Below are 12063 nucleotides of genomic sequence, written 5' to 3'. Positions count from 1 at the left end.
TGGCAATGTAAATTTCATGAAGCTCCCATGCTGAAGATGTGCTGATGATGTTTTCAGAGGCAGTAAAACTTTGAAATGAGTAATTCAACAGATTACTGAAAGTGTTTAATCACTACATACACACTACCACAGCCCTCTATAGTCTTTTGATTCATGGCTGAGCAGTTTCTGCACCTAAATTCTTCCATTTCCATGTAATTCTTCCACTGAATGGAGGGGTTTTATTGACAAATTGTGGGAGCAAATGAGAGTAGAGTTTAAATTTACTGAGCTCTTCAGTACAACCCATTCTGTTGCGAATATTTGAGACTGCAGAGCTATTAGTTTGTATTATTCAATAAATACTTCATATTCAATATTCATTTGTACACAGTGTAACTGCTTTTTTTTCATTACTATATAAGGATAAAGGAAAGTCAGATGCACATGAATTCACCCCTCTTAAGATATATACAGTATAAAAAAGGTCCCTGACATGGGCTTTTAGTTACTAACTCATTTTTAAATTATTATCTACCGGAATATTTATTGGATACCTAATGCCCAAAGACTTCCACTACCTGTTAGACTGGAGGTTGTGAACTGGATAATTTTCCCCCAACTTTTATACCACACAAGTCTCTTGACCAGTGAACAGAAGGGGACTGTCCACTTCTAAGGGGTGGGGACAGCTGTCACCCCGTCTCGGGTGATGTGAGGTTCTTTCCTTTTAGAACCTAAACCTGCTATCAGGGAGCAGCAGTCTCCAATAGGTTGAGAGCATGCAGTCACAGAGTAGCCAATGGGCATTAAGCATCTGAGTATATAAACCAAGGTCTGACATCTTTCAAAGTTGGGCAACCCCTTCATTGGCTTTGGTGAACAGGATCTGATCCCAAGGACTGTTACCTCTTTCTCTCGTGCAGGTAATCACAACAGTGACTGAACAGTTTAAAACAGGTGGGGGGTAGGGAATGTTTGTGGTAAAATATGAAAAGATCAAAATTAAAGAAATAATTTGACCTTTTTGAATGCTGTTGCTTTGAAGGTAATAAACCACTTCCTGGATTAAATGCCTACGGTTTCAACAGTAATATGGAGGCCCCAGATGCACTTTTTTAGGAGATTTTTGAAGTTCTGGTTGGAATTTTCAAATTTCTTCCAATGTGTTCTGCTGTAGGTGGTAGCCTGTTAGTCCATGTTGCTACCCAGTGAATAATAGATGTACTTGTGCAAGGATTTAGGGCCATTGAAGTGGTCTAGATTAACTATACTAAATTCTACACCAAGACGTCTGAGAACTGCATGTCCTTGTCTTTTTGTCTGGGGCTGGAATTAGCTGTTTGGGAGACACCTGTTGTGCAAGGTCAGCCGTTGTGGCAAAAGGGCATGAGTGTATGACTAATTTAGAGCTTGGTTTAAAATTGCTTGAAAGAGAGGATGCCTTTTTGAAATTTAATATGTGTTGAAGCAAAAGCAAACAGTGTGATCAATAGATAATTACTGATGTTGTTGTACGGAGTTTTAATTCTGTGTTCTCAGTTAACAGTAATAACATTTGGTATAAATTTTTGGTAACATTTTGCAATTACCATTAGGAGTTCAGGTAAGAGAATCTCTCCTGCTCACATAAAAAAGTCTAACTTTGGTGTGGACATGCACATACACCACCCCCATGGAAATAAGAGATGTGCAGGCACTATCTAGAGTAAGGGTTTGACAGGCATACTAAAAATATCTTGTGAAGTCCGATACATCCAAGTCTGCAAGCCAAAGCCCCACCTCTTTATACAGAAATGTGAAGCGGTGGATACAGTTAGACTGTTACTATGTTAAACTAGTCACTTTGAGGATGGGGTATACAGAACACAAAATATGTCACCTGTGACTGCTAGGAATAGCCAAGAACTGCTGTTAGCATTCTGTTGGGCATAAAATAATAGGGTCTTTTCTCAAAAATCTGATGAGATTTAATTAATTTCCTGTGTTACAGATGAAACACAGTCCCTTTTTCCATTACTTACAATACTTCTTGTTTTTAACAGGTCATCTAAAAAGTGCAATCATGACTAAGAACTGCCACAACGACTACAAAATGAAGTTCTCTTTGGAGGAGGAGTACCCTGACCTCTCCCTGCACAACAACCACATGGCCAAGGCAATGACCAAGGACATCTACAACAAGCTGAGGAGCAAGTCTACCCCTAGTGGCTTCACTCTGGATGATATCATCCAGACTGGTGTGGACAACCCTGGTAAGAAGGGAAAAAGAAAAAAAAACAACAAGAAAGCAATGATGCATATGCTATCACCTTGTGCACAACCACACTCTCCTCTCTCTGTTAATAGGTCACCCCTTCATCATGACTGTGGGCTGTGTTGCTGGTGATGAAGAGTCCTATGAGGTTTTCAAGGATCTCCTTGACCCTGTCATCTCTGACCGTCACGGTGGCTACAAGCCCACAGACAAGCACGTCACTGATCTGAACTGGGAGAACCTCAAGGTATGGGGGGAGGGGGGAAGAGAAGAGGAAAAAAAACAACAACAACTTTGCATCAACACAGCAAAATAAGAGTAACTCTTATTCATAACAAACACCCTATTTCCTTGTCCAGGGTGGTGATGATCTTGACCCCAACTACGTTCTGAGCAGCCGTGTGCGTACTGGCCGCAGCATCAAGGGATTTACCTTGCCCCCCCATAACAGCCGTGGCGAGCGCAGAGCTGTGGAGAAGCTGTCCATTGAGGGTGAGTCTTGGTTATTAAACCAAATCTCCTATGTAACTTGTATACTACCTCCATAGCAGTCACGTATTCAAAAATAAATTAAGGATATTTCCACCAATTAGTATTTGAACCAAACGTTCAATGTTCTTTGTTTGTCTCCACTCTTACAGCTCTGACCAGCCTGGACGGTGAGTTCAAGGGCAAGTACTACCCCCTGAAGGACATGACTGACAAGGAGCAGGAGCAGCTGATCGCTGACCACTTCCTGTTTGACAAGCCTGTCTCCCCCCTTCTGTTGGCTGCTGGTATGGCCCGTGACTGGCCCGATGCAAGAGGAATCTGGCACAACGACAACAAGACCTTCTTGGTCTGGGTAAACGAGGAGGACCATCTGCGTGTCATCTCCATGCAGTTGGGTGGCAACATGAAGGAGGTCTTCAGGAGGTTCTGCGTTGGTCTGCAGAAGGTAAGATCAAAAGGTTTAGGAGTGCCTGCGTTTCACAATAAAAATCCATTTGTTGTCATGGTAGCATAGTGTAGTAACTTACAAAGTTGCCCTCCATGTGGCAGTTTCATGCTGTCTGGGCAGCCAGTCTCCTAATACCACTTTTGCATACTTCTTGTAAGTCACTTGATTGAATGGACTCCTATGTCCTAAAATGTAAAATGGAGATCTATCTCTCATTTGTGTGTGGCTTTAGGTAACAAGTATATTTTATCCTATGAAAATATATTCCTCAAATTGCTGTCCTTCCCACAGATTGAGGAGATCTTCAAGAAGCACAACCACGGATTCATGTGGAACGAGCATCTTGGTTTCATCCTCACCTGCCCATCTAACCTGGGTACTGGTCTTCGTGGTGGTGTGCACGTCAAGCTGCCCAAGCTCAGCACACATGCAAAGTTTGAGGAAATCCTGAACAGACTCCGCCTGCAGAAGCGTGGCACAGGTACATTTAAAACAAGCATTTCTTTTAAAATCAACATGTTTTCAACTTCATTTAGACCAGAAGTCCTCAGTGGAATCCTTGGACCTGCTTGACCTTCCATTTTTCACTTGTCCCATGCAGGTGGTGTGGACACTGCCTCTGTCGGTGGCGTATTCGACATCTCCAATGCTGACCGTCTGGGTTCCTCTGAAGTTCAGCAGGTGCAGCTTGTGGTTGATGGTGTCAAGCTCATGGTTGAGATGGAGAAGAAGCTGGAGAAGGGCGAGTCTATTGATGACATGATCCCTGCCCAGAAGTAAAGTGGAAGTAGTGCTTCTTTTTTTTGTATTTGTTCTTATGAGAAACCTTACCATCAAGCAGGAGACATGCACTTGCCTGACTTTTCCAAGAGACTCTCCTCCCTGCTCCCTCTCTTCCTGTCCTTTTTAACCTTTATCTTTTCCCTGTTGCCTAAAACATTTTTCTTGCCCTCCTTTTTACTGTCCTCTTTTCCATCTTTCCCGTTCTATCTGTAACATCCTGGGATCAAATCGCCGCGTAGTTGGGGAAACTCAATCTATGCAGTTTTCACCTAAGCATTTTTTGGTTGTACAAATTGAGTAAATAAAAAGCCCCATGTAACAATCAACTCGAGGTGTCATCATTTGTGCTTTCAGCTCATACCAGGTGCACATGTTAATATTTTGCAACATTAGTAGCTTTTAGGTAATGGTAATATAATATTACACAATCAAAAGCATTAAAAAATGCTGAAGTGACAACACTATTAGTAGTAAACAGCAAGAATACAAGAAAAAAGTAACAAAACCTCCAAAGCAAAACTAAATCCAATCATAAGTTACCTATTTTATTCACAATTATACATACTGAAGGAGTCAAAGCTCTGCAGGAGCAGTGAGAGTATGTGTAGATTTTTCTCAGACAACACAATGTCCAAATCTCTGAAATCGTGCATGCTGCTGAAAGGTGACAATTGAGCAATATGTAGGAAGGAATATGCTTTGTTTTATAGTCAAGATGACCAATGCAACTTCCTATTCTGGTGTCAGTGTAAGGCACTGGGTCTAGCATGATCACCACAACAGAAGATTTGACATATTCAAGTTAGAAAGTATCAATTACTATATCATTTTGTTTTATGCAAAGACAAACATTTTATGCCAAAAACAAACCACATTCTGTGTTTATTTGTTTGTTTGTTTTATTTTTGAAAAATGTGTAACCTGTCCTTTTATACAGTAACCTCTTACACACGCACACTCACACATACACACATTCGGGTTAACCAGATATTTTTTTCCGCTATCATGATTCGGATATCAGGAGTTTCATTACTGAACCAATAACTTGGGTTCCCTGGCTCTGCTGGCATTCCCAAGCTTTTAATTATGCCTCCAAACTGTTAGAATACCTATTAAGTCTTTGGAAAATAAATATGATCAAGTACTTTGCAAGGTAGGTTATGCAAGGTAATAGACAAGGTGAATAGTATGGGCTCAGACTATAAAACAGGAGGTAAGAAAACTGGTACAGTCTGGTTTCTGGTTAACTGATCCAACCCCTTGCTTTTAAAGGCATAAGCGATTTTCTCATGGACGTCTGAGCATGGCACACACAGCTATAACGGTTCACCTTAAATCAATTCAATTGGATTTCACCAGTGCAGAAAACCAGTGAAATGAAAGCAAAGCAAAGGAAAATAAAAATAATACATTTCTCAATTTTTTTCAGACAGCAAAAACTGGGATACAGAATTGGATACAGTGACTAATCATTTATGTACAATTTAGAAGATTTTAGGATCTCTTCCCGGTGACATGTTTGAGGCCCAAAAGAAGACATTTACATTTTCAATATTTTGCAAGTTGCTCAATATAATCTTGGTGCATACAACTCTACTGATAGCCCTTGTGCCACAGCAACTTCAGAACGGTGCTCAGAAGAACAGCAAAGCTATAATAATCCTTGATGGAAGGTTTAACAAAGGATTTCCGGCGGTTAGTCCATGTCTATAACAGCATAACATCACTAAACAGACCCATTAAAACGGTTATAATGACAGTGTTTTATGGGGCTTTTTGAGTTAACAGTACAAACAAAGTAATGTACAATAAACAGTACTGAGAACGTATCACAGAAGAATTTGGCAGGCATGTCGTAGCACCCTGACACTTCTTGTCACATTATCAAAAATAGCACGTCTATGACTGCTAGATGACTCCAAGTCTACACCTAAATTTGCACATTCCAAAGATTCATACAAATGCATTACTAATCATTTTCCACAGTGCAGAGAGCTCTGCTGGAGCAATGTTTTCTACTTTCAGATTTTCATTTCAAATCACTGGTAAACAGCAATCGTATGTTCATATAGTGAGATCCACTTTTGGCCAATGAAACAAAGGCTTCTCACCAGAGTAATACTTTTAAGAAAGAAATGAGTGGTGCACATTCGACTTGGCTCGACAGGTGTGTCGTACCATTTTAAAGAAAAAATACAGTTCAAAAGAGATGGTGCTCACTCAACCCTAAAGTGCTACTGTGTGTAATGGAGAATGTTTTACAGAAAAAAAATAACACAAATGGCTACAATATTAGTGGCTCAGAAATCAGCCATCCTTTTTCTCCAACACAGATTTGAACAGCTTTTATTCCTGTTAGACAGCTCTTACACTTGTAGTTAGGCAGCTTTCCACCTAGAATAAACAATAATGTTGACGCAAAATATGAAGAAGAACCAGCAGATGGCAGGTCTCCAAGAAATCAGTTTCATGAAAGTGAAAATTGGTTTTGCCACTGGTGCAAGTCAATGAAATATGAACTAAATAGCAGCTGTTAAAAGGAAATAATGTGAAAGGCATAGATGATGTGGTACGTCTGGAACAGAATATGACTTGGCTAAACACCCCCTTAACATCAGCGAGCAAAGAGGGTGTTCTCTCAGCAGGACTTGAGTGTGGGTTTGTGTGTGTGTGCGTGCGTGCGTGCGTGTGTGTGTGTGTTCGTGTACATGAGTGCTTGAGCGGGTGTGTGTCAGGCACAAGGCTCTCCGGAGTTGCCTGTGATTTTGGAGTCCGTCTCAGAGTCTGTGTGGGCTTAGAGGAGGTGGGGGTGGGTTTCGGTTTTGCAGAGCAGGAAGTTCCACCTAGGGGTGTATACAGCTAAAGGGGTGATTTTACTGCATCAATTATGGAAATTTATAATCACTCATAACAGAAAATAATGATATTTCAATCTATTTTTCAGTTGCATAAATTTGGGGTAATTTTTTTGGTTTTAAATTCTGAATTGCACCAAAAATACTGAATTGAAATGAGAATTATATTCCATTATGCAGTGAATAATTTCCTACAGACACAATCTAATCAATAGATTAGATTTCTCATACAATCAAATGCAAAAGTAGGGTAACCCCTGGTCAAATTATTTGTCCTGTTAATTTTCTGAGTAAAATATTCAATTCAAAATTAGTGTTACATTTAAAATATTGGGTAAAAGATAAACCCATTAAAATAAAACCTGACCTGGAAAACATTGGAAAAAATTTCCCCCAATGTGTAAAATTTGGTGACTAATTAGAACTTCTGGACTAAAAAGACCAGAAAATTGCCACATTTATTTTCTGTAAAGGATGTGTAACCTTTAAATCAAATAAGTATATTAACTAACCAGGACCAAACTGGCAAAGAGTGTATTAACACCCCTGGTTTCCTCACCTCCTGTCTTTCATTGTGTCCCATGCACTCAAACCTCCCCTCCACCCCCTCAGCAGATTTTAGAGTTCCAGCTCTTTGGACACTTTGGTGGCAATGTCACGGAAGGCGAGTGGCGCCCCCCACAGGCGTCTGAAGCGGACACCGCTGGTTTCGGAAGGTCCAGCAGGCAGGTGGCACACCTCAGCCTCGAAGGCCACTCTGGAGCCGGCGGCGCCATGTGTGCAGGACAGCAGGAAGGGGCCGGCCTGGTGCACCTGACACCCACAGCCCTGAGCTGCCTCCCTCAGAGCAAGCACTACATCAGCAGGGTCCCGTCCACTCTGCACCCTCACATCCCAGCCGCATCGGGGGGGCCGGGGCTCTGGCGCTTTTTGATGCCCAGATAGATGGCGACTGTAAGAAAGGGGACAGGGGAGGTTTGGGGGGTGATGGGGAGGGGGTGGGTGTGGAGGTGAATTCATGGAGACAAAGGGATGATGTGATGTGTATGTGGGGTGTTAGTGGATGACAGGGGAGGGGATAAAGAAATAGATTAGAATATTGCATTAAAAATCCATACATAAAACTCAATAACAGAAAACCATTTTTACCCCTGCCCTCTTTAAAACTTCCATTTTAGGAGTCTGAACGTTACATTGTTGATAAATACTTCTTTTTCTGGCTTCCCCTTTTCCTTTGTAAGATTGTCATTAGAATGTTATATACAGTACAAAAGTTTTAGGCACTTAAGTAAATGAGATTTAAAAGCTATTTATCAGAACCTAAGAATTTATTTGCTTAAAACAAACAAAAAAAAAACAAAAAAAAATTAAAAACAAATAACGTTATTACAGTTGGTAGTGAGGTTCTGTATGTGAAAGCCTGGGTCCTTTCCAAATCTGTCCTTGTGCCGGTCCAGTATTTTAAAATCAAGTGTGCTGTTGATTTAACAAATCCGTGCGATCAAAAGAACATCTGGAAAGAAACTTTATTCTTCACCCTTAGGTCAAAATATATCTACAATTTATTTTAAAAATCCTTTTACTATTGTATTTATTGTAAATATATCATTTTATACAAACACCCTGCTTATTGAAAAGATTAATTATTTTAAATAATAATAATATTAATAATCTTAGGTGCCTAAGACTTTTGCACACAATTTATGCATGTGTGTTCTGGCAAAGTGAGTTTCACTTTGTGGGATAAGAACAAAACACCAAAGTGTTATTACGGACATGTATTTGCCCTTAATGCCATAACACATACAACTATGCCCTTGTAATGAAGAACCATATATCAGCCATTTCCATTTTTAGTAGCACTGCTTACAGTCGAAGCAGAGATGTTGGTCAGAGTGGGCACACGTTTTCATTGGAAAAACAAACAACACAATAAACAATAGAAATGCCTTAGTGACTGTTTTATTTCAAATAATGGGAATCCAAAAATATTATTTCAGGCTTAAAAAAATCATATATGGTTCTTCGCAGAAAGACAGAGCATTTCCTGTATATTTAATTTATGAGACAGTTATGGTGTACGTGTGTATAAATACATATATATATCCCTCTATATGCACATTCTTCCTTGTGTATTGTATGTCAAACCTCTCTGGCACATGCATTATAAATTACTCAATATTTGATCAGTATATGGACACAGTTACCTTCATCAGCCTCATGGACTCATGTTCTCAGTCACGCAATATGGTACAATTACAACAGGCATGTGGCCAAGGACTACAGATGATCATCATTCATTAGACTCAAGTGCACAGCATGTCCTTCAAACCATTCCAGGTTAATGGCAATGATTTCCTAAATGGGTTTCCAATGAACGGCCAAATTATGGGTTTTTTATTTCAAGCAAAAATTGGAACTAGTGGGAAACTGCTCTGTGGGTCAAACACTGTTACAAGTTAAAAGGGGCAAGAGAGATGGAAGGGCAGGAGACTATTCTAAAAATATTTGATAGTTAGTGCACACCACAGAACGTGCACATATGCTTCATATCTGAACTACGTAGAGACCAAGCACATGTTAGACGTTACCTGGTGTTTTTAACCTGATATTTTGCTTCTGGGGCTTTGGGAGGAGAAAAAGTCAGTTGGAATAGTTACAGCCAGCTTTGCACACACAGGTTTCAGCGTTTCGCCATGTTACATCGACAGATATTCTGTTCTTAAAGCAGTTAAACTGTGCTAAGAAAACTGGCCTTTAAAAGTCTTTGCTATATTGCCATAATGACCTCAGCACTGACATTCACATTCTGATTTTAACAGTAAATACAGTTTACCACTGCTGAGACACAACCTTCTTTTTTTATCATAAATTACTTACTTAAAATTCAATGATTAATTATTTAATTTCTATCAGTCAATTTGTGACAAAAAGACCAACAAGAAAAAAAACCCTCCGAATAAACTTCTACACTAACTTTTACTGAAAGTTTAAAATGTTGGTCAGTTTTAATAACCCTGTTATTAACATTACACCTGCATACGCCTGTGAACTAACATACACCAGTGTAAACATAAAATCATGTAATTAATTAAAAGTAAAAATAACATTACATAACAATACAGTGTGCCTAATCTAAAGTGCTATGACTTATAAATTTGAGGACAAAGGTAAAATAAGGTCTATACACACTCACCTTGTGACCGGAGATCTGCAGACTCTCTCAGGTTCGTCTGTGACCCTCAAGAAGAAGACAAAGGTTCATGTTAGGAATTAGCTGACAGGCAGACCAACAATGATCTCAAAAGACATATTAATACCTACTGCAGGCACAGTACCTGTAGGGCCTCACTGACATCCTCACAACAACAATCCAAAAACATCAAAACTACACATCACAGAAAACAGCTAAATACAAACCGACATTATGGATGTTTTCTACAGTAAGTGTGTCTGGGAAGATGCAGAAAGTTTCACCAGTGTGGCCTCTGAACAATACCACAATGACAAGATAGCAGTAAATAACACCCACAATCCAATCACAAAAAAAGGTCAGAATCCCTCTTGTGCAGCAGATGTCTACATTAAATAATTAAAACCTGAACTCTACATACTTGCTTTGCATGTTACAGTGAAACTCCTTACCTACAAATACATTTGTACACATGCAAATCCACCAGACACCACTTGAGAGCGCCAGTGCTCCAAACAGCAATGATGAGCATTTGCTGAATCTTCAGCAATCATGACAAAGCAAAGTCCTTCATGGCCTGTCAATGCCCTTTAAAACATGTCCTCTTGGTTTTAGAGAGACTAAAGCCATCGAGACGTTTCAAACTCACTGTTGTATATAATTCTTATTGCTGTACACAGAGGAAGCAGATGTGCCTGGCCATCACTATTAGCCTCATGCTGGGAATAGGATCCTAATGAAGATGGAAAGCTGTTTACACAACCAACCCAGATTTAGACTGGACACTTGACACTGGCTAGTCCATGCTCTTGTCCATGTATACAAAACTTAGTACTCTTGTGGTGGTAACGACACCATGCAGAATCAAAAGGTCTATCCATGGCCTTTGTTTAAGTCATAGAAAAGTCAGAGGGTTTTGCACAGAATCAGATGGTTTTAATAGTGTTCACTATAAAATATGGCCTTGATTTCTCTATTGTTTTTACACAACAGTTCTGAAAAATAGAGGTAAAAAAGTCTAAGAAATCTGAATACTAGATTAGATTACTGACAAGTTGCAAAAAAGTCACAATTTGTGCTACAGAACTAGCCTTTTGTGCTTTTGTGTTGCCATTGGTGCCATAAAACTGTCAGGTTCTGCTCAGCTTTTTCACTGCTTGAAAGATTAAGCTGAACGTTTCCTTGTTCCTGTCAGTGTGTAAAACATGCCACAAAGCAACCAGTTTGCCAAACTGTATTCCGTTAAGTGTCTGGCAAATAACCGTTTGTTAAGTTATTGGCTAAAAAGCTCCCCAAGCTAATGGGGTACAGCAATTTCACAAGCATTTTCTGTTTTGACGCATGCAAATTTAGTAACTTAGTAATGGTTAGCTGCAGCACAGAGACTATACTCAGCAAAAGAAATACTCAGGCACAGGCAGAGTACATCTTATTCAGATAAGAATTACTGTATGAAAACCAGTAAAACTGACAAATGTATACATCTAACAGGTGGACGGCCGGTTACTGTACTTAAGTTTCAAAATAACTTTTCACAATTGAGCCAGATAATGAATCATGACACGACTAGGGTCAAGCCAAGCATGCCACCTGTGTGAGAGTGGTGCAGGAGAGAGAATGAGAATGAACAAACACAGCAGATGGATGCAGTCCATGGTGCTGTATTGTAGAGCACCCCTTGGAAACCAAATCAAAGGCCTTCTACTCATTCACCTCAAGCTTGAAGGCGTTAGTAACATTCTGTCCTCTAAAATTGCAGCAGGTTGCGTGTCATGCATTTCAACAGTACTTCCTGTTGTGATATTATACTCTTCTGCATGTGGCCACAAGGGGGATCTCTACCCAGCTCCAGTGTTGCAGTGAAAACAGAACAGTGTTGGAGATGGAGTACTGACAGGGAGGAGGTGCCCAGGCAGAGAGAAGGAAATAGAAGGTGGTGGAAAGATGGGAAAGAAGACTTACTAACTGTTTTTGATCCGTGTGGAAGAGGGCAGCCCGAGACGGACTTGTTTGAGCTCTGACGCTTAGAGGGGTCAAGATTGACCCTAGGAGATGG

At 40.0% G+C, this 12063-nt stretch overlaps 2 protein-coding genes across 4 annotated transcripts in view; one reads left to right on the top strand and one right to left on the bottom strand.

Annotated features, from left to right (window-relative positions):
- Positions 1-846: 846 nt before the first annotated feature.
- On the top strand, positions 847-4137 carry ckmb (creatine kinase, muscle b). Its single transcript, XM_066663636.1, has 7 exons — positions 847-905; positions 2025-2234; positions 2329-2483; positions 2596-2728; positions 2878-3173; positions 3468-3657; positions 3778-4137. The coding sequence occupies exons 2-7, from the start codon at positions 2045-2047 to the stop codon at positions 3954-3956; spliced, it is 1143 nt and encodes a 380-aa protein (XP_066519733.1). The 5' UTR covers positions 847-905; positions 2025-2044; the 3' UTR covers positions 3957-4137.
- A 463-nt stretch (positions 4138-4600) lies between these two features.
- The window catches only part of mark4b (MAP/microtubule affinity-regulating kinase 4b), a 44964-nt gene continuing 37501 nt past the window's right edge, over positions 4601-12063 (bottom strand). Inside the window, exons 16-18 of one of the 3 annotated variants that reach the window (XM_066663615.1) lie at positions 11970-12052; positions 10011-10055; positions 7574-7766 (exon numbers count right to left, since the gene is read on the bottom strand). In XM_066663615.1, coding sequence (XP_066519712.1) covers positions 7702-7766; positions 10011-10055; positions 11970-12052 — 193 coding nt within the window. In that variant the 3' untranslated portion in view covers positions 7574-7701. Of the gene's footprint in view, positions 7767-10010; positions 10056-11969; positions 12053-12063 lie in introns of all 3 variants that reach the window. The other 2 variants (XM_066663604.1, XM_066663625.1) reach the window with 2 other exon arrangements.

This window comes from Hoplias malabaricus, chromosome 1 (genome assembly GCF_029633855.1).
Source record: "Hoplias malabaricus isolate fHopMal1 chromosome 1, fHopMal1.hap1, whole genome shotgun sequence".
In the NCBI taxonomy this organism is placed as follows: Eukaryota; Metazoa; Chordata; class Actinopteri; order Characiformes; family Erythrinidae; genus Hoplias; species Hoplias malabaricus.
The sequence above is the reverse complement of the archived record's forward strand: the minus strand, read 5'-3'. Positions and strand labels throughout refer to the sequence as shown.

What these genes read in the sequence shown, in the direction of transcription:
- ckmb (XM_066663636.1), top strand. Translation starts at nt 2,045, where the DNA reads ATGACTAAGAACTGCCACAACGACTACAAAATGAAGTTCTCTTTGGAG. An exon ending in GACTGGTGTGGACAACCCTG is followed by an intron (nt 2,235 to 2,328) that starts GTAAGAAGGGAA and finishes CTCTGTTAATAG; the next exon opens with GTCACCCCTTCATCATGACT. An exon ending in GGAGAAGCTGTCCATTGAGG is followed by an intron (nt 2,729 to 2,877) that starts GTGAGTCTTGGT and finishes CCACTCTTACAG; the next exon opens with CTCTGACCAGCCTGGACGGT.